Source organism: Podarcis cretensis (genome assembly GCF_951804945.1).
Source record: "Podarcis cretensis genome assembly, chromosome: 10".
NCBI classification, from domain to species: Eukaryota; Metazoa; Chordata; class Lepidosauria; order Squamata; family Lacertidae; genus Podarcis; species Podarcis cretensis.
The window spans coordinates 60382016-60405304 of NC_137179.1; the positions used below are offsets into that span (position 1 = coordinate 60382016).

At 42.8% G+C, this 23289-nt stretch overlaps 1 protein-coding gene across 4 annotated transcripts in view; it reads right to left on the bottom strand.

Annotated features, from left to right (window-relative positions):
• The window catches only part of GRM8 (glutamate metabotropic receptor 8), a 582131-nt gene that overhangs the window by 274020 nt on the left and 284822 nt on the right, over positions 1-23289 (bottom strand). For all 4 annotated transcript variants that reach the window (XM_079994148.1, XM_079994147.1, XM_079994145.1 and 1 more), the window contains exons 4-6: positions 9447-9582; positions 6727-6881; positions 3936-4073 (exon numbers count right to left, since the gene is read on the bottom strand). In XM_079994148.1, the coding sequence (XP_079850274.1) occupies positions 3936-4073; positions 6727-6881; positions 9447-9582 (429 nt within the window). The remainder of the gene's footprint in view (positions 1-3935; positions 4074-6726; positions 6882-9446; positions 9583-23289) is intronic.

Sequence of the window (23289 nt, forward strand, 5' to 3'; positions counted from 1 at the left end):
AAGGCTAAAGGGAAAAGGGCAGAGCTACTGGTCAGTTTCAGCAATGTCTCAGATGGATTCTGAGCAGAGGACTTTGCAGTGTTGTTATTTTCTGTTAATAAAGAGCTAACTGCCTTCCATGCCTCCTGCATGTGTGCCTGCCCTGTGGTTGATCTGGCTCACTTGACAGCTCCTTGACACCTGTGCTGGAGGTGTTGTATTTTCATACTGTGCTTGACAGACTACTGTCCCCAGCCTTCGCAACCACCCACAAAGACCCTAAGCATAGAAAACATGCTTTCCAGGAAGACTTGGCCCCTGATCCCTATGGCTTTTGGCCTGGAGCAGCAGTCAGACATCTGAACCTGGAACAGTATGCACAGACACAGGTTTCCCACCTCAGTATAATTAGACTTTACTCACAGTGCTCCAAACAACTTGAAAAGTAAGTGTCTTCTGCTTTTGTAAGTGAGCGTATAGATCTGGGGTTGATAGGATTCAGGCTGCAGCTTCTGTCAGAGTAAGTGCATTACTGTTAAGCTGGGAAGATAAACTGCCTTCCTAACACCCATGGACTGGGGCATGACTCATCACATGGTGGTGGGGGAAAGCTACAAATCTAAAAGGGATGGGTTAGCTGACAGAATCAGAGGCTCAGATTCCCTGCGGTGAATACAAATAGAACAAATACAACATAGTTAATTGAAATGTTTTGCTTTCTTCTCATTGCATTTTTCTTATTAGAAGAAGCAACTAAAAGAAGAAGAAGAAGGGTGACATGGAAGTTGTGTTTTGTCTTAGCTTGAATGTCTACTTCATAGGAACCGAGTATGCTTTCCCAAAACAGAATTGTGGGTTTTCTCACCAAGATGGGAAAACAGAGGGCCTTCTCGGTAGTGGCACCCACTCTGTGGAATGCCCTCCCATCAGATGTCAAGGAGATGAGTAACTACATAACCTTTAGAAGACAACTGAAAGCAGCCCTGTATAGGGAATCTTTTTAATGCTAATGTTTTATTGTATGTTGGAGGTTGCCCAGGGTGGCTGGGGCAACCCAGTCAGATGAACAGGGTATAAATAATAAATTAATAAATTATTATTATTATTATTATTATTATTATTATTATTGCATGTGATCATTTGCCTCCAAAGTGGTAGGTAGAACAGGAAGCAGAGTGTGAACCAAAAGGGGATTAGACCTGCTAAGGCTTACAGTTTCCAACTTTACTTAAATTTGAAAAACCCAAGCCATCTTTAGGGGAGATACTCATGTGGTCCTGTCACCATTGGATAAGTTGGGGTTTTTTTTGGGGGGAGGAATGAGGGAATGAGTGGCTATTCAAAATAGGATGATCTAGTTACATTTGTATATCGCCACCTTCTAAAAATTCAGTACCATGACTACTTCCTTTGGCACAACCCCATGATGTCCCCTCTGCATTATATTTGCAGCAGCAGCAGCAGCAGCTATATTAATGGCTCTGTTGGCACACAAGGAGTCTCCAAGTGACTTACCAAATTTAAAAACATAAAGCATGGCGTAAAATAAAAAAGAACAATGTATTATAATAAAATCCACATTATATCCTATAAAACAAGCAGCAGCAAAAGCTCCAGCAGCAAAATGCACCATCAATAGATAGCAAAATCATCACAAAGGTATGGGGGATGTCTTTACTTTATTTGTCTGCCATGCCACCATCGTTTAAGCAACTATTCCGGTGTGAAATTAAATGCAGAAGAGACCATACATCACGTAAGTCATTTTGTAATGATAAGAGTGCTAGAGTTTTAACATAAGACCTGAATGGGGCTTATTACTTGTGATTTGGGTGCTATGCCTCTGCTAAAGCATGTTCTCCTTCATGGAGAGCACGTGTTGTGGTGGGGGCCGCAAGGACACTCCAAAGTTGTGGGGCGGGCTAACTGACCATTGGCCACTGATGCGATTGGGCTTCCCTTGTCGTTGGGAAGAAGTTAATGTTGCCATTTGTTGATTGACAGCCAGAAATGCTAAAACTCCTTGCACGAGGCTAGGGCTTCCTCTTTTCACCCGTGCATCAGATTGCCTGTCCCCCCCTCCCTAGAATTAGGGTTGTTCGCTTGACCTTGCTATGCCTGTTAAGGGGCCGTCTGCTCTTGGGGCAGGGGCTCGGTAGGAATTTTGTCCATCTGGCTGATTGGCTGGTGCCATTTGGTTTTTGCCTACTGTGTAGCAAATCGTCACAACTTGTAAGGTTGCAGTTAGGCATTGGTTTATGGTTTGGTTGGTTGAGGGGAAGTGGTTGAGTGCCTGCCCTTGGTAGGTTGAGTGCCTGCCCCTCTAATGCTGCTGCTGCAAGGGATTCCGTTAAAGGAACTGGGGGCTAACTATTGCTTGTCCACCAACCTCAAAAAAAAAAAAAATCCCTAAGAGGGGAACCCAAAACAGATAATTGAACTAAGCAGTTCCTATCCATCAAATATAGATTTTATATCTATTCTAAGGCACCATAAATGTCTCTCAGTGAAACAAATATTATGGCTTGTTCAAGACCTGCACAAATTAGGCAAATCTGAACTTGCTCTAGATGGCTCATGGAATCTCTTCTCCATCTCTATTTTTAACGCTGCAGTTAGTCATTATAGGCATTTAAAGGCTGATTAGGTTTGCAGAATAGTTAAAACAAAATGCTAACCATACAGAAAGATAAAGCTGCTTTCCTCTCAGTAAAAGGATATGCATGAAGGAATAATTTTAATTAACATTTTGGGTGATGTTTCAATGAGAGCATCTCTGTGCACAAAAATTTAAACCAAAGCGTAAAGTAAGTCATTCAGGTCAGCGTTAGGTGAGTAACTCAGACTTGATCTTAATGGAGTTGAACCTTCTGTACCACCTACACAATCTGGTTCAAATTTTTCACAAAAGGAAATCATATATTATGCTTGAGACAATCAAGTGTGACTGATATGCATACAACTGATTAGCTAGAAGCAAACCAATATTTAGCTTAGTCCTCGAACGTACATAATTCTAAATGAAAACATGCATTCTAGCTAGCTCTTCTGCTAGTCTCTCACTTTACATCTTCCACTGAAAGTATGTATAGTTCTCCAGTATTTTATCTACTGAAAATGTACTCCAACACATTACAGTTTACTAAGATTGGCAAGTGATTAAGTTTTTATCGATTAGCCACATACTTCTTAAGCTATTAATCAATAAATTGACAATATAAATATGCATATTACCATTTATCACTTAGTTCTAGGTCAAAGCATCTTCGATATTTTCTATTTCACTCCATATCACAGCAACAAAACAAAGTAACTTCAACACTATCAATAATTAAACTTGGAAACCCATTAATCATCAAAGAAAAACTTGATTGATTAAACTTCCAGTTAAAGCAATTCAATCTCACATATGAATCCTGCATATCAGTACATTCCTTATATATATATTAAATCCTAGACACTAAATTTTATTTATATTGACAGATATTTCACTGCAGAATTTCCCAAAAGGAAATGCCCAAAAAGAAAAGTGGCAATATACCTTTGGCCATAGGTTGTACTTAATCATCACAGGAAAAAGATTTGACTGAAATGTTAGTAAAATATTTCACTCACATATTTTGGTTGACCACAATCACATCCAATCCATCTACCCTATATAACTAATTAGGAAAAATATATAACCAACTACAGGCAACAGTTTGAGATTGAGCTCTACTGGAAATGAACTCCAAGATAGGGTTACATGATGAAATCAGTCACAAATTGCTTCTATAAATCTAATTAGCAGTCAATGGATTTTTTTAAAAAAACTTGCCAATATATAAGTGAGATTGCATGATTCAGGTTAAGAATAGGTGTGTTCTGACCTGGGGAACTATTCAACTGCTCAACAAATTTCAATTTCTTAACGAAGTCCTCTCAAGAGAGGCAGCAAGGACTATTCATAAATTTACCTGTGCATTTCTTTATATTGCTGTTCCTCTTTCCATGAGAACCCAACTTGCATCCAAAGTTTTCTTCCCAGAATTCTGCAAACCACACATTCCTTCTGTTATTTGCTAGAGTTCGGCTTCTAAAATATCTATCGAAACCTATGATGAAAAAACAAACACATACAAAAACAGGCATTAAAATTACATTTTACTATGCAAAGTGAAATGCTCGCTTTGAATTGTATACACACATATGTATATCACATAAAATATTTTAATAAATACCTAAATCCCTTTTTAAAAAACTATTGTATGTCAGGCAAAGAAAATCCTATACAGTGGTACCTTGGTTCTCAAATGCCTTGGTACTCAAACACTTTAGTTCTCAAACACTGAAAACCCAGAAGTAAGTGTTCTGGTTTTGGAACATTTTTCAGAAAGCAGAATGTCCGATGCGGTTGTCAGGTATTGTTTCCAGGGCACCCGCACCAATCAGAAGCTACACCTTGGTTTTCGAAAATTTCGGAATTCAAATGGACTTCTAGAACGGATTAAGTTTGGCACTTTTGTTTTAACTATTTATTTTGCGTTTTTGTTTTTGTGGCTTTTTCAGTTAATTTGTTTTTGTGACTGTGTGGAACCCAGTTCAGCTACTAATTGATTGTGTGACTGCAGAAATGGATAAAAGCGCCCCATCCAAACAATGACTATCATCAGTGCAGGTAAGAAAAAGAAATATTTTTATTTTTTATCATCTACAATACTGTCTTATTTATTTTATAGTACAGTACATTGATTCTTGCTTTCCTTTTATGTATCAATGGTCTTGTTAGATAGTAAAATTGATGTTAAATTGCTGTTTTAGGGGCTGCTTTTAAAAGTCTGGAATGGATTAATCCTTTTTGCATTACTTTCTATGGGAAAGCAAGCCTTGGTTTTGGAACGCTTCGGTTTTGGAACGGACTTCCGGAACAGATTAAGTTTGAGAACCAAGGTACCACTGTACATGTTTTTTCAGAAGTAATTCCCACTGAGTAAAATGAGTCTTACTCCTTAAGTAAGTATGCTCAGGATTCTAACCTAAAGTGTACATTGGTGAAGATCAGAGAAACCTAAGTTGCATTTAGCTTCCTTGGTGCATATTCATGTAGCACATGAACATAAGTATTATAAATAATAAATTTTTAATATTTACCATTATCATCATTGTTATTATGATTAAGAATATTTTTTTAAAAAAACCAGCATCCCTGATCTGGGGAACATTCATAAGTTGTTCCACCTTAATGCCTTTCAGGAAGGGTTACTGACCAAATTAACAAATGCCCCCTTTCTTGGACAAGGTCCTTAAGAGGGTGGTTGTTGTTGACTTCCATGCATTCTTGGAGAAGACATGTTACCTAGATCTATTTAAATCTAGCTCCAGGCTTGGTTTTTGCACTGAGGCAATCTTGGTCAACCTGATGGATGATCTCTGTTGGAAGAAGAACTGGGGGGAGTGCAACCTTCTTGATTCCGCTTGATCTCTCATTGGCTTTTCATACCCTCCACCATGTTGTCCTCCTGGACTGACTTTGGGAGTTGGGGACATGGGAGTATGGTAGCTTCATACCTACCTCCAAGGCCAGTTCTATAAAAAGCATTAGGGGACTTCTCCTCAGCCTATGGGCAGGTCAATGGGGGTTTGGAGAACAGTGTTATTGATGTGCCGATGACACAAAGCTCTATTTCTCCCCATCATTGTAATCAGGTGAGGGGATACAGATGCTGGAAGCAGTAATAGACTGGAGCCAATAAACTGGCTGGAGTGATGGGAACTGCACTTCACCAGCATCTAGAGCAATGTTTCCCAACCTTGTGCCTCCAGCTGTTTTTGAACTACAACTCCCATCATCCCTGACTAGCAAGACCAGTGGCAAGGGATGATGGGAACTGTAGTCCAAAAACAGCTGGAGGCGCAAGGTTGGGAAACACTGATCTAGAGAGCCACATATTAGCCACTCCTGATGTAAACTGACTAACAAGGTCTCACCAGAGACCCTTTCCATCACATGCAACACAATCCCTTTTCTTAACTAGACATGCCCAAGATTAAACATGGCATCTTTTACGACAAAAGCATTTATTCTGTGACAGCACTTTGATCTGTCCCCATATGAAATCCATTTGAAGAGCTTCAGCCCATGTGGCTACCCTACGGAAAATGTCCTTGTCTACTCTAAAGGTATTAAAAGACACGTTCTTTGCAACTCTTGCTTTTAGATCAGTTACAGGAATTCTGCCCATTATAGCACCGTTTTAGAATCTGCAAGTAAATAGGATGATATAGTCTGCTTCCCAGCCATAAGCAACAGGCTCATCAGATAACACAAGGAAATTGGCCTGGAGGGTGGTGAAAGAGCACAAAAAGAGTTACGGCTGACATTGCAAGAAGGCGATGTGAATGGTGGTGGGGGGGAAACTGGGCATATATCACATACAGCCTATGGGAAACAAAATTTACAAATACAGCTAGTTGTGGAATGAAATTTCTTTGTATTTTGCAGAGGTTGCATTGGAAATGCAATGAAATCTACATTGACTGCTCCACACTACTGGTCTGAAAAACTATTTGGCTCAGTAATTATACATAAGGGAACCAAGGGATAATGCCGCTGAAGGAAAAACAGTGCACAAGTAAGTAAAAGTCTCTCTCAGTCTTGCCATCAGTATACCATAAAGGAGTTTTAACTCCCTGCTGCACTGAGCTCAAGGAGATCTCTAAATTGTCTTTTGGGGACTCCATAGACCAGAGTTGATGGGATTGTCTTACCATCAATGGAAGCTCTTTTGGGCAAAATGGTGACTGCGCCTTCTGCAATCTCCTCTTGCTGGTAGACAGGTGCAATCTTAGACCCCCAACTGTCTGAGCCGATCCAAAGAAAATGTCCTGTTTGATTGGTTTTCTTTGCTGCTTCTAATATTCTCCTGCAAGTAAGTAAACAGAAGAAGTCATACTTTTAAAATTGACACTGAAAATGGTTACACATAAGGCAATTGCAAAAGTGGTTGCTTTTATCCTGTTCATCAAGCATTCTTTCTGATAGAACCAAGTATTCCCCCTGAAAATTTAATCTTGTACATGGTAAAATTTGCCTTTAACCTTGCTTTCATGCTTCTTCAATATTCTTTTCTTTTTCTTTTTCACAACCCCAGGTTACTTGAGGTGCCAAGCTCAGATCAGAGACAAAACTCTTAAGGCTCATATAATCCTACTTTAAATGAGAGTTGAGTTTTCAAAATCTCCAAATGCTTCTCTGGCTTGGATAAAAATCTGAGCCACAGTAGAATTCATGGCTTCCACCCTGTTTACTCCTGTGAACACTTGCTGTCACCCCAAAGCAATCCCTGCAATCCTTACCCCCAAAATATGTTCATCCTTTGCTTTACTCAATTGTCAAGAAATGGTGGAGCAACAGTGCTAGGAGCAGAAGTAAAAGCACTAGGTAGGGGAGACAATGTTGATCCTGCAATTTGGTGGGGATGTGGGGATTTGGTGGGGATTCTACCCCTTCTGAGAGAAAGAGCCATGAGATCACTGCTGCTCCAGTAAGGAGGTGGGGAGGGAGTTGGTCACATGCCCACAATTGGCCTATAGAATGATGTTTGAGAATGAGTAGTTAAGGAGGTGCCTCCTCCAGACCTTACTCCAGGCATAGGCAAATGCGGTCCTCCAGATGTTTTGGGAGTTCCCATTATCCCTGACCACTGGCCCTGTTAGCTAGGGATGATGGGAGTTGTAGTCCCAAAACATCTGGAGGGCTGAGTTTGCCTATGCCTGCCTTACTCTCTCCAGATTTGAAATGCCCCTCTCCCTTTATGCAGGTTGAGCTATAGGCTAGCTGCTAGTTTCACAGGGTTGAGTGAGAAATTTTGGGTGGCCACTCAACTTTAAAATCTCTTTCTTTTTAACTTACTCCAACCTGTTGGGAATATTTAATTGGCATTTGCAGAGAGGCGTGACTTTGCTTGCCAATTTGGTATTGAGTTTGGGCAGGTGAGGAAGCAGAAGGAGAAAAAATCTCTAGGTTGACTGAGGCAATATTGGGTTGGCGCGGCGCTGTGGTCTAAACCACTGAGCCTCTTGGGCTTGCCGATCAGAAGGTTGGCGGTTTGAATCCCCACAACAAAGTGAGCTCCCGTTGCTCTATCCCAGCTCCTGCCAACCTAGTAGTTCGGAAGCACGCCAGTGCAAGTAGATAAATAGGTACCGCTGTGGCAGGAAAGTAAACGGCATTTTCGTGTGCTCTGGTTTCCGCCACAGTGTTCCATTGCGCAAGAAGCTGTTTAGTCATGCTGGCCACATGACCTGGAACACTGTCTGTGGACAAATGCTGGCTCCCACAGCCTGAAATCGAAATGAGCCCTGCAACCCCTTAGTCGCCTTTAACTGGATGTAACCAGTGTACACTGAAGAACAAGGCCTGGGTATGCATGTGGGGACCAAATGAAGGTTTATCTGACAATGAAGGTTTCTTTCTTTCTGGATCCTTAGCTGAGAAGCCAGATCTTAAGGCTGTAGCACACACCATGGATCTGGTATGTGTGGAAGAGAGTGATTTCCCTATAAGAGTCTGACAAAGCTATTGCCTGCCTGCCCACTGAAATGCAATTTGTTGGATTGGATCAATTTGGTCCATTTGACCAGCAGGTCCCCCATTTCATAATATTTAAATCAATAAACCCATGCCACCTCTTGAATTTTCTTTCAGCCTGGGGTGGGGAGAATGAAAGTTTTCCCCTTCCATTCATCTTTCTGTGTCATGGTGATGTGATAGTTGGTTTCCACAAGAGCTCTTCCATGCTCCCGTGGGCTTTTTGACCATTATCCAGCACGTCAATGAGACAAAGAGAAAGGGAGGAAAGAGGCACACATATCTTCCTCCTTCTCAAGCTCTGCTGCTGCTGTTCACATCGCTTTCACCTCTGCTTGAATGCAAGCCAAGTGAATGCAAAGTATTTGGATGGCTGGAGATTGGTGGGGGTGATTTTAGGAAATAGCAAGATCATGGGTCCATTTTTTCCAAGTTATTAAACTGGCTCAGAAAACTGATCCATGTTTTTTCTGATTTTGCTACCCTCCAAAACACACACACACACACACACACACACACACACCTTTCAAAGGAAAGCTCATCTAATTCTATATCTGAAGAAGTGTGCATGCAACGAAAGCTTATACCCAGAACAAACTTAGTTGGTCTCTAAGGTGCTACTGGACAATTTTATTTATATATTTCGACTAATTCTATATGTTAGGAAGTACCAATTTGTCATTCTTGTCAACCCGAAGTTGTTAGTAACGCAGGGGTCCACTATGCACTATAAAATTGCAACATCCCTCTCCCCACAGATCTGAAGATTGCAAGCATATCTGTCTTGATGTCAAGCCTAAAGCCATTTAAGGCAAGCAGCATGTGTGACTAAAAATATGACTTTCAGCAGCAAGTTGCCCATCCTGTGCAAGACAGAAATAGAGAAAGAAGTAAGCACCTGATATCATCCTCATTTGCAAACATGATCACCGCACGAGCATTTGGAGTCTCCATCAAGCGCTTGATGATCTTGTCAAATTCTCCTGGTCTAGGCTCACGGGGGATTTTTAGAGACTGAGCAATGCAGACACCACCTAGGCAGGGGGGGGGGGGGAATAAAAAAAGCAAGGTGATTGGTGACAAACTCGAAAATATTGTTAGCATATAATCACCGTATTCAGTGCACAACAGAAACAGCGTAGTGATTTCATAGGAAACTGCCAAGCTAAACTCACTTTGGAAGCGCAGTCTTGCAGTTCCAATACGCCCACTGCCGTCCAACAAAACTGCAAAGGTAAGGGGACCCCTGACCATTAGGTCCAGTCGTGGCTGACTCTGGGGTTGCGGCGCTCATGTCGCTTTATTGGCCGAGGGAGCCGGCGTATAGCTTCCGGGTCATGTGGCCAGCATGATTAAGCCGCTTCTGGCGAACCAGAGCAGCTCACGGAAACGCCGTTTACCTTCCCGCCAAAGTGGTACCTATTTATCTACTTGCACTCTGATGTGCTTTCGAACTGCTAGGTGGGCAGGAGCTGGGACCGAACAACGGGAGCTCACCCCGTTGCAGGGATTCGAACCGCCGACCTTCTGATCAGCAAGTCCTAGGCTCTGTGGTTTAACCCACAGCGCCACCTGCGTCCCATAACAAAACTGTAGATGGTGGCAAATGCTCCAAATCCATTCTCCCTCCCCCTACCCTTTTGTCACAGACTCCCATCAATGCTAAAAAATGCCATTTGTTTAGCAAGTTCAGCATCTCCCTTGAACACTGTGACTAAGCATGGCGATAAAATGCAGTTCACTGGAAATATTGTGGTGGGTACAGTGAAAGTGTATTCTTCTCCCGGGAACCACAGTTGTATCTATTCCAGTTGCTAACCACAGCAGTTTAATTAAGTTGCCTTCGTTATTTAAACATCTAATTAAAGCAGTGTTGGGTCACCAATAAAACTCCCATGTTACTCACAGGTGAACCAGCAAAAGCCCAATGAGCAGAGGTATATTATACGCATACACACATTTTCCTTACAAAATCTGGTTGTGCCTATTAGGAAAGCTATATGCCCTCTATCAAATGTAATACTTTGGGTTAATGGAATGCCATTTAACTTATTGAAAAGGTGGTACTTCAAGACTATGCCTTGTGAAGTTGTGGAAAGTTTGTCTTCTTTCTTTCTTTTTTCCAGCCCTGAAATGGGCAGGATGCAGGATTTATGAGAGTACCGTTTAATCCTCTAGTTTAGGAATGATTTTCGCTGCCCTCCAATGCTGTGATTGTGCTGTCTTGCAGTCTTTTGATTGCTGACTGATCTGTGGAATTTTATTGTGATCTATTTTTATGTTTTGTTTTAAAAAGTTGAGTATTGGGGCCTTTGAGCTGAAATGCAATGTACAGCTAAACTGTAGCAGTGGTAATAAAAAAATAAATATAGTAAGGTAAAGGTAAAGGTACCCCTGCCCATACGGGCCAGTCTTGACAGACTCTGGGGTTGTGCGCCCATCTCACTTAAGAGGCCAGGGGCCAGCGCTGTCCGGAGACACTTCCGGGTCACGTGGCCAGCGTGACATCGCTGCTCTGGCGAGCCAGAGCCGCACACGGAAACGCCGTTTACCTTCCCGCTGGTAAGCGGTCCCTATTTATCTACTTGCACCCGGAGGTGCTTTCGAACTGCTAGGTTGGCAGGCGCTGGGACCGAGCAGCGGGAGCGCACCCCGCCGCAGGGATTCGAACCGCCGACCTTTCGATCGGCAAGCCCTAGGCGCTGAGGCTTTAACCCACAGCGCCACCTGCGTCCTAAATATAGTAACTATAGCATAATTATTAATGGCGTTTTAAGCTAACGTGAACTTTGTCAGATACCCGCAGTCTTTGTCCATATAACCCAACATGCTCTGAAGAAACTTTTAATACATTTGAAATGGTGAGGACACTATATTTCATGCTGGGGGGGGAGGGGCACTAGATTCATACCCAAGCACAAGGGAGATTCAGGGTTGCCAGGACTTCATCCTTATTCAACAGCTAGTAAGTGTACAGTGGCAGTGCAAAATGAACATTTCATACTAGGGTTCTTCAGAAAGGGACTGACAGTAACATTGGCATTTATTTATTTATTTATTTATTTAGTAAAACCCTCTATAGAAAGCAGTGCCGGATTTATTTATAGCTATAGCTATAGCTTAGGGCCCCATTCTCCCCCCCCCCCCAAAAAAAAAAAAATGTAAAGAACAAAGACTGGATTTACATTTCCAAAATATAAGATAAAAAACAAATAAAATCAAACCTACATATAGCAATGGTGTTTTGTGTTGTGTAGGCTCCTATGATGTAAGTAATGGGCCACGCCTGATGGACTGCTCCCTAAAATATCACTGGTTTGCTCATTTCTATATCAATTAGTTTGATAAAATACATAATTTGTTATGTGCAAATGGCTTTAGATACCTATTAGGTCCATAAATTACCATATAGCATATATTCTACACAAAAAGCAGCAACAATTTGTTGTTGACAAAGGACAGCTGGACATATGAAGGGCCCCATTACCTTCAGTAGCTTAGGGCCTCATCAAACCTAAATCTGGCCCTGACAGAAAGTGATGGTGCAACTGCAGGCAGAATGCCCCATCCCAACAAGATATCCTGACATAGCTTCTATATACAGTAAGAGGAAAGCAATATGTAGCAACAAATATGGGACAGAGAAAATGAAGTACCGTATCTCTCCACACATAAATAACTCAGCCTTTGCTCCCCAAAGACGTGATGATAGTCAAATTTACGGATATGCATCTATCAGTGTCTACTTGTCAGGCACAATAGCTAAATGGACCTTTCAAGTTCAAGGGTAGGGTACCTCTGAATGTTAGTTTGCTGGGAGGCAGACAACACAGAAGGGTTTGGTATTCAGGCTATGGCACTGAGCTTGCTGGAAGCATATATCTGGTCTTTAACAGAACAAGATGCTGGACTAGGAAGGCCTTTGAACTGAGTATTGTTGCTGTTTCATGATTGATATATTCCAACAGTGCTAAATATTGGTTAGGATGGAATGTGAATATTTTACAGCAGCTACTTTTCAAAAAGAATCAAGTAGAATTTGACAGTACAGAGAAACTGTGATAGCTAGAACACATGAGCTAGTAAAACAGCATTTATGAACATGACCCAAAGCTTTCCTGGCTGATGCACAGCTTTCTTTCCTTACTAATTCAAGTGGCTTTCCACCCCTACTGCTTACTTCTTTTTCATACAAAGGCAAGAGCAATATAATTTCAATATATTGGAAGGCAACACAATTTGCACCACAGTTAAATCAATTCAGGGGCAAACAGCAATCTATTAAATAAAAGTTAAGCTTCAAGGTCCGTATAGTTAAAGCCATGGTTTTCCCAGTAGTGATGTATGGAAGTGAGAGCTGGACCATCAAGAAGGCTGATCGCCGAATAATTGATGCTTTTGAATTATGGTGCTGGAGGAGACTCTTGAGAGTCCCATGGACTGCAAGAAGATCAAACGTATCCATTCTGAAGGAAATCAGCCCTGAGTGCTCACTGGAAGGACAGATCCTGAAGCTGAGACTCCAATACTTTGGCCACCTCATGAGAAGAGAAGACTCCCTGGAAAAGACCCTGATGTTGGGAAAGATGGAGGGCATAAGGAGAAGGGGATGACAGAGGACAGTGTTCTTGAAGCTACAAATATGAGCCTGACCAAACTGCGGGAGGCAGTGGAAGACAGGAGTGCCTGGCGTGCTCTGGTCCATGGGGTCACGAAGAGTCGGACATGACTAAACGACTAAACAACAACAACAAGCTTCAATCAGAAATGCAGAAATTCTGGGGCATGAAGAAATTTAAAATAACATGCAGCTAATAATACATTGCCTTGGAATACATGCTAAATTTGTAGGGAACAACCATTAACAGTTAATAAGAACCTACACTGTGCCTACATTATGAAGATGGAGGGAAATCCTAGCTGCCTAGGACTATCAATGGGCATGTAGATACAAATTTGGTCAGTCAAAATAAGGCAAAGTTATTTTTTTGTCGTGGAAAGAATACTTTCTTAACTAAAGTGATGCCACTGCCCCACATAAGGAAATTAGCTCCAAAATATGTTAAGTATCTTGCACAATAATGTGCTGTTTACACCAAATGCTGTTTACACAGTGTGTTGTTTTACACTATTACACAATGAAGCTGACCCAATGAAAAGACTAAACATTTTAGAAATCTCAGCCAAGTGGCCAAAAGTCTCAGGGTAAGTATGCATTTTTGTACACATTACTTGGTTGGAAAGCAGCATCATGAAATTCAGATAAGTATGAATTTTGAGGGACTTATGTGTGTTGATTCTTGTATTGTTTCAGAAGATGTGATTTTGGTATGTTCGCCTTTCAGTGTGAACTGAATCAAACTACACTGAAATCCCTATGCATGCAATATTGTTTCTACGTATCATTTCCACATATGTCTTGCAACCTCTAAATCCTTGGTTGGATCAGCAAGCTGTTAGCCTAAAGCTGACCCAATGTGACAATAAAATTTGCCTTAAATCCAGTGCTTTTTTTCTAGGGGTACGCATACCCCTAAGCATTTTGTGAATCTAAGTCTGGCCTCATTGAGGGGCAGTATTTCAATCTGAGTAGGAAAATGAGAGTACCCCTAAACATTTTTTTTTAGGGGGGGAAAGCACTGCTTAAATCAAACCAGACCATTGACTTAGTTAGTTTTTTGACTAGCACTGCCTTCTTCCCAGCCCTTATACAGTGGTACCTTGGTTCCTGAAAGGCTTAGTTGTAAAACAAATCTGCTCCCGAATGCCGCAAACCTGGAAGTAAGTGTTCCGGTTTGTGATCGTTTTTTAGAAACATCCACCGCGGCTTCCGCTTGAGTGCAGGAAGCTTCTGGAGCCAGTTGGAAGCCGTGCCTTAGTTTTCGAACGGTTTCGGGAGTCGAATGGACTCCTGAAACAGATTAAATTTGAGAACCAAGGTACAACTGTAATAATAATAATAATAATAATAATAATAATAATAATAATTTATTGTTTGTACCACACCCATCTGGCTGGGTTTCCCCATGATATGCATCAGGTGTGACAAAGCGTGTTCTCCTTCAGGGAGAGCACGTGTTGCGGTGGGGTCTACTGAGCCACCCCTTTGTTGCTGGGTAAGTTCTCCAAGATGGCCAGGGGGCATTGATTGGATTGTCGAGTTGCTGGGGCAAAAGTTATGTTGCAATTTTGGTGGGAGGGGTAAAAGGTTTAAATACTCTGCACGCAGCCTTGTACTTTCTCTTTTGCTGCGTGCAACGGATCACCCGCCCACCCGCCCTAGAATAAGGGGTTTGTTGCGTTGACCTTGCTATGCCTGTCATGGGGTCGTCTGCCTTTGAGCAGGGGCCTGGTAGGAATTTTTCCACCTGGCAAATTGGCTGGCTGGGTGGTTTTTGCCTACTGCGTAGCAAATCGTCACAACTTGTAAGGTTGTGGTTAGGCATTGGTTATAAATCTGGTGGAGGAGGGGTTAGGATAGGCTGGGCCTACCCCTCCATGGAGGGGTTCAGGATAGGCTGGGCCTGCCCCTCCATGGTTGCTGCGGAAAGGGAATTCCGTTAAAGGAATCCTGGGGCTTGCCATCTTTTCGTCCAATCCCTGGAATGGGACTAGGGCCGGCAAGCCTTCGGGGAGCAGGCGGGTGAGAGTTGAGGGTCTGTGTCTCAGCTCCAATTCTTCCCCGACTTGCTTTCCCCCGCACTGTCTTTCGGTGGTGCCCGGAAGTCAGTTCTGTCCCCAGGCGGGGGGACAGATAGTCTTAACCAATGCCTAAACAACCACTCACAGTTTGTATTTTAATAAAGTTGTGGCCAAAATCATGCCAAAAATCTTAAACAAAAATTACGTGTCCGTTGTGAGTTATTTTGGGGGGTGGATTGGGGACCTCAACACGCAAACTCCCAAGAGACTGCGATCTACTCATGGTGTTAAAGACTGGCAGGGTTCACAGTGTTAAAGCTGGGGGGTTCAGGTCAAAGTTGTTGAGGAAAGTTGTTGAATTGTTTTTAGGGAGGAGGGTGCAGCGCAAAATGGTTGAGCTTTTTTTAGGGGAGCCAAGCTTCTTGAGCTTCTTTGGCGGGAGCCAGTGATCTAACAGTGATCTACCACAAATGCCCAGTGATCTACCAGTAGGTCACAATCTACCTGTTGGACATGCCTGATATACATGATACAGTGGTAGCTCAGGTTACATACACTTCAGGTTACATACGCTTCAGGTTAGAGAATCAGCTAAGCCAGAAATAGTGCTTCAGGTTAAGAACTTTGCTTCAGGATGAGAACAGAAATCGGGCTCCGGCGGCGTGGCAGCAGCAGGAGGCCCCATTAGCTAAAGTGGTGCTTCAGGTTAAGAACAGTTTCAGGTTAAGTACGGACCTCCGGAACGAATTAAGTACTTAACCTGAGTTACCACTGTATAGGAAATGCCAATGATTCTCTCTGGGAACTTATGCCGGAGATGCATGTCTTCTACCAGCAGGCAATGGCAAGACAACCCCCCATTTTATTTGTCACTGGTCTTCATGTGATTTCTTGTGCCATTTTTAAACTTTCCACCTACTAATATAATGTTAGATTACCACCAAAGTCTCTCCAAGTTCGCTTGGTTGTTTTTGTCTGGCCCTGACTTACGGACCCATTGGGATTCTGCTGTACTTCTTTTTGCTGTTGACTCTTCCAGAGCCTTCAGGAACTTTGACGTGTGGGCTTTCATGTTGTCATACATTTTAAAAGACAGATTGACATGAATGTATTTAAATAATACGTTAATAACAACCTCACTTTTCTGACACACAGTCAATCAGATAAAGAGGCCGGCTATTTTTGAATTAATGGGGCTTCAAAGCTGACAACGTATGCTTCGGGTTCTTTGGGAAACAGTGAACAAATATACTGTTATTTTTGTTACCCAAGTATTCAGAGCTCTCTGAGACTCTCTCTCTCTCTCTCTCTCTCTCTCTCTCTATATATATATATATATATATATAAACATTAAGCTTTCAGTCACCTCCTAAAATCATCCATGCACAGGAAGGAAAACTGATTCTTAAGGAAAAGTGACAAAGGAAGGACAATATGTTACCTCATAAATTTCACTAATAGAATTTTCAGCTCTTGCTAGTCATGCAGTGGCTTTTAAGAAAACCATTCCCCTTGCATGTAATAGACCCTGAAAAGTTACAAATGCTTATCTATTATATACTGCATTCTGCCATCCAGAAAGAATGGCTATCTAGGAATGAAGAAAGAGGGAAGGGGGAAAAAACCACACTGCAGTATCTGAATGGTTGTTTTCCTAGAGTTTAATGGCACCAGAGAAATGCCACTTCCATCATTACAATAGTTCATTCAATCATGACTACACTGGGCATCTTCACATCTCTGTGTTGAAGAATGTCTTTGACACTAATAGAAACAAATCAAAATGCACTTCAGCTTTGCCACAGCATTCATAATAAATTCCGCAAGCTATTACCTGACAAACGCAGCAATTGGTTTATCTCTTTATCTGTACACTACCCACCCTGTGCGTTGGAAGCAAGGAGCTGTATATTGATTTATAGGAGCCAATCAACACTGGAAATAACATGACAGGGAAACATTAAGCACCGTATTTAAACAGGGTTTGCAAACATAATCCACAAACACATCTATTATGCCTGACTGGCAATAGGAAAGTGAAATCATAAGAGAGGAATATTAGATCAAATTTTTTTGGAATTGGGGCACTGGACTCAGTGGAGGCCCTCCAACAGGTCAGCTTTTCTGAACCTTTGGCTTCCTAGGGATGAGGATAAGGACGGAAAAAAATAACGTTTGTATATACTTAAAATGGGACGCAGGTGGCGCTGTGGGTTAAAGCCTCAGCGCCTAGGACTTGCCGATCGAAAGGTCGGCGGTTCGAATCCCTGCGGCGGGGTGCGCTCCCGCTGCTCGGTCCCAGCGCCTGCCAACCTAGCAGTTCGAAAGCACCTCTGGGTGCAAGTAGATAAATAGGGACCGCTTACCAGCGGGAAGGTAAACGGCGTTTCCGTGTGCGGCTCTGGCTCGCCAGAGCAGCGATGTCACGCTGGCCACGTGACCCGGAAGTGTCTCCGGACAGCGCTGGCCCCTGGCCTCTTGAGTGAGATGGGCGCACAACCCCAGAGTCTGTCAAGACTGGCCCGTATGGGCAGGGGTACCTTTACCTTTTTATACTTAAAATGTTGAAAGTTCTTCTCATGCGTTTTCAGAATATCACACCATATTGCAGATAGGATCAAGAGACTGAAACGGAAGGAATAATGGGTTGTCTATGTCAGTTGGATGAAGATGTCATCTATTCAGAGTAGAGTCATTGAATCTACCTTAGTCACATCCATTGACTTCAGTGGATCTGTTTGAATTTGAGTTTGGATTTGATATCCCACTTTATCACTACCCTAAGGAGTCTCAAAGCGGCTAACATTCTCCTTTCCCTTCCTCCCCCACAACAAACACTCTGTGAGGTGAGTGGGGCTGAGAGACTTCAAAGAAGTGTGACTAGCCCAAGGTCACCCAGCAGCTGCATGTGGAGGAGCGGGGAATCGAACCCAGTTCACCAGATTACGAGTCCACAGCTCTTAACCACTACACCACACTGGCTCTCTGTTTTGAGTAGTACACTGTTCTGAGTAGTAGCACTGAATACTGCCTTTAAAGCAAGAGTGTGGAATCTGTGGTCTTCCAGGTGTTGCAAAATTAAACTTCCCACATTCCTGGCCATTGACCATGGCTTAGAAAAGGGTCCTGCTTGACCACTCATGTGATGTTAGGTATCGAAAGTGCTAATATACTCATTATGAGGAATTGGGGAAAGAGTTGGGGAAAGAACCAACCAGATGCCTTTGGGAATCGGATCAAATTTCTCAGTGAAACAAACCAAGAATGTCCTATATATGATCTCGGTGCCAGTGGATCTTTGACTCAGAACAAGCCCTTTAAACTGCTTCTTCCACATCAGCCTCTTTCTCAAACCACTCAAGATTCTGTAAAATGTTGTGATTTATTGCTGGAGTTCTTCATAAATAACCATTATAATTCCATTTGTCGTTTTTCAGTGAAACCTAATGCTGGTTATGAAAAAAAGCACATTGTAAGTGCTGAATGTGCAGATGATAAATAAAGGGTTGTTCTTCCCCTTTCTGAAGAAGCAGAAAATGCTTTAAATGAAGTGTTCATTGCCATCGATAGCTTGTTTCCTTTCCATTACAGCCGTGGGAAGTAGAATATCAACTTAATGCATTCAGGAACATTTGAGGTTTTGAAGATAATACCAATGAGATCAATAGCTCCCCCCCACACCTGCTTTGCTTACCAAACATCAAACAATATGGAAACTCTAATGTTACTTCCTCTGTCAGGTGAGCAGTAGAATGATAAATATTCATTGCAAGTGCCATGAGCACAAACAACAGTTCCCCCATGCTGTTCTCTGGTAGCGATCTTGAAAGCAGGAGCAGGACCACCATAGCACAGTGCCTCTCCAATTTCCAAAAATGCTCCAAAAGGGCATCCCTGGGAGATCAATAACAAGTATTGCTGGATTACTTCTCCCATCATTCTTCACCATTGGTCACACTTGCTGGGGCTGATGGGAGTTGGAGTCTCGCAACATCTAGAGCAGGGGTCAGCAAACTAAGGTCCCTGGGCCAGATCAGGCCCACCTAAATCCTAATCCTAAATCCAGCCCGCGCCACAAAGCGGGAACCCGCCATGAAGCCAAGACTCCTAGTGATGGTGATGGGAGGAAGAGGCCGAGTGGCAGCGACTCTGCCCATCAAACGCCATGCCTCGTTTACCTCAGCAGCGTTTGATTGGTAGAGATGTCCCTGCACCATGCTGAGGTAAACCAGGCACAGCGTTTGATTGGCAGAGCCGTCGCCCCTTGGCCTCTTCCTCCCATCACCACCGCCACAGCCCTGGTGCTCCTGTGGGCCAGAGAGCGGAGCGGACAAGCTTGCTCTGCCTACCTGTTTCACGAGAAGCACCAGCAGCGGTGGTGGTGGCGGCGGCAGCCCCTGGGAAGGTAAGTGCAGTGCCTTCTTTCTCTAGGCAGGGAAGACCTACATTGGCTCCCAGTATGTTTCCAAGCACAATTCAAAGTGTTGGTACTGACCTTTAAAGCCCTAAACGGCCGCAGTGCAATATACCTGAAAGAGCGTCTCTACCTCCATCGTTCTGCCCGGACACTAAGGTCCAGCTCCAGCGCTGAGGGCCTTCTGGCGGTTCCCTCACTGCGAGAAGTGAGGTTACAGGGAACCAGGCAGAGGGCCTTCTCGGTAGTGGCACCCGCCCTGTGGAAAGCCCTCCCACCAGATGTCAAAGAGAACAACAACTACCAGACTTTTAGACGACATCTGAAGGCAGCCCTGTTTAGGGAAGCTTTTAATGTTTGATGCATTATTGTATATTAATATTGTGTTGGAAGCCGCCCAGAGTGCCTGGGGAAACCCAGCCGGATGGGCAGGGTATAAATAAATTATTATTATTATTATTATTATTATTATTATTATTATTATTATTAGCCTGTTTCACGCCACCGCCACCAGCCCTTCGGCGAATGAGGCAGGTGGCAAACAGAGAAGGCAGCTGGGGCTGAGGTGGGGAGGAGGACTACTTGCCCCCCTCACAGTGTGCATAGAAATTATATATATATATATATCTAGTGAGTCATGGGTTCCCTTCCCCTGGGGTATAGGATTGTAAGCCAGGCGGATATATTGTGCCTCTGTAGTGGTTGCTGTTACTGTCTGTTCAAACATCCAGCCTCTTCACATACCTATATTTCCTCAGTGTTGTGTGTTGCTGAAATGGGGGGGGGAGGGGTTCCCTTAGAAAAGTAAAGGGGCAAAGCAACAAGAAGGCTTTTCAGGACAAATGGTGAAATTGCTACACTGACAATAATCTTTCCAAGATTAACTGAATTTATTGTCCAATGACTTTTTTAAAAAGGCCATCTTATTTGCCTGAGGGATAGAAAATACTCTTTCATCATCCCTTAAATGTGAGGAAAATTTTAGTAACTTTACATAGCTTATAGAAACTTGTTGGTGAGGCATTGAACATTTAAAAAAGAAAGAGTAGCACCAAGTAGATATTTATTTTAAGATAATTTCACACCTCTTGAAATCTGCCATACAGAGTTATTTCATATTTTCTTCACAAATATACAAAGAAAGAAAAATAAAGGATCATATGTATTTGCTCATTCTCAATTTTAACCGCCAGCACAACTTTACTGCAAATATTGCCCTAAAAATAACTATAAGCCTACTTTTTCTATATACTTTCCACACTACAAATGTATGTAGGGGAAAAATACTGATTTTATTACTTGCTGGACCATCTTCTCCCCTGGCCATGCTGGGAGTAGCTGCACTATGTGGCAAACGTCACCCTCCCAGAGCCCCAGGTGAACCATTATTCCAGGAGTGGCATTCTCATCGTGTGAAACTTTAAATATAATGACGAACTAACAGTTAGGAAAACTTTGGGAAATCAGAACCAACTTTCATGCAGGGTGCTCACTTTTGCTTTTAATCCCATCATTCATTCAAATGTTTGCAATATCCTGACTTTGAAATCTTATTGACTTCAGTCTCAAAGTTAAGAACTCCACTACAGGAAAATGACTATGGCAATGTAGCTGTAGTCTAAGGTGAGCTCAGTCCATCTGCTGCATCTGCTTGAGAAATTAGCCTCCAGCTGCCTCCTGTTGCCAGATGTAGAAATACCGATTTAAAAGGCTTTTGTTCCAATTATAAAAGCAATGTAAAGAGTTGCTGGTGCTATTTGTCGCACCATTAAAAAACAAATCCTCAGAATACGACTTAACCATGCATGGCTCAAGTTGCAGAATGCTGCTAATGGGGCTAAGTATATCTATTAACATAGTATTGACTAATGTAAATTGCCCTTAATTTTCTCATATATGAACTTTTGAGTGTCTAGGTGTAGCCCATTACAACTGCAAACCAGTCTTACACCTACTAAATGCAGGCAAAAGGCTCTCATGCTGTGGTTCTTTAAAACATTCACTTCTATTTAAAAGCAAGCAAACAATATTTTGGCACAGTTCTCAAGCACTGTATATAACTCTGTGTGTCCCCCCCCCTACTGTGTCCATGAATAATATCTCTAAGATTATTACACCATGTTTGCAATGCAAAGTTCATGTGTTCATGGCATGGACAATGGGCTGTGCAAGCCAAGCACACAATAGAGGACCTACAGAGAACACTTTGTCTTTAAAAGCACACATTTCTATGGAAAAGACTGCAGTGGCTGAATTCTCTGCCTACATTTCCTGGGAAACACAATACTGGCATACATTAGTTCCCTCGCTATGCAACTCCGGTATGACAGAAAATAACTCCCAAAACAAATATTTCCCATTTGAATCTCAGCAGGACGGAACAAGGCAAAGCCATAATGGTCTGGGATCTTTCATTCCCCCTTCAAAATTGAGAAGCATGAGGATGATGGAACTATGCAGTCATACCTCTTGTTACATTCGGTTCAGATTACATCTTTTCAGGTTGCGTCTCGTGGCGACCCGGAAGTACCGGAAAGAGTTACTTCCGGGTTTCGCCGCTCACGCATGCGCAGACACCCAAAACGATGTCACCTGCATGCGCGGACGCGGGTTGCGTTCCTTTCAGGTTGCAAATGGGGCTCCAGAACGGATCCCATTTGCAACCAGATGTACCACTGTATGATGGAACTTGCATGATAGATAGGCAAGGGATGAGCCTATTCAACTTCACAGGGAACTACTAGCACGGGATGCTAGAGAAATTTGATTCAGTTTGCATTTAAAGGCAGTGAACCTTCCTAATTAATAATAATAATAATAATAATAATAATAATAATAATTTATTTGTATCCCGCCCTCCCAGGCCAAAGCCGGGCTCAGAGTGGCTAACAACAAGTAAAACCAGCACAGTGTACATAAAATCACACTGTCAATTAATTAAAATACATTCTAAAATCAATTCAGAATCAAATTAATGGCAACCATGGGGCTAGATTTCCATGAGGATTACAGGAGGAGAGAGGGGGTCAGACTGTGCCTTGGCCAAAGGCCTGGCAGAAGAGCTCCGTCTTGCAGGCCCTGCAGAAAGATGTCAAGTCCCACAGGGCCCTAGTCTCTTGTGACAGAGCGTTCCACCAGATAGGGCCATGGCCAAAAAAGCCCTGGCTCTGGTCGTGGCCAGCCTAACCTCCCTATGGCCCAGGATCTCCAAGATGTTTTTATTTGAGGACCATAAGGTCCTCCGTGGGACTTACCAGGAGAGGCGGCCCCGTAAGTACGAGGGTCCTAGGCCATATAGGGCTTAATTCAGCTTCCAAAGCAATATGCAAACCAAAACACAGTGCTCCTCTGAAATTAACACATCACTGACTTTTCCCAATGCAGTTCTCAAGCAACTAATGTGTACAAAATGTGTATATTAGGGTAAAGTAAACAGCTGGAACTTCAAAGCATAGCATTACCTGATGTCAAATTTGGCCCTCCAGGGGAGGGAGTGATATGAACCTGGCCTGCCAACCAGAAAAGATTCCCCACCTGTGCTTTACACTGTAGCTGTTACTGCAATCTGCTTCTCCTGGGCTAGACAGAGATTTGGCCTACCTTTGTAATGAAAGTTTTGGTTATATAGGTAGCATGATCAAATGAGTACTCTCTGAGTCATCCTCTCTTCTTCATCTGGGGTCTT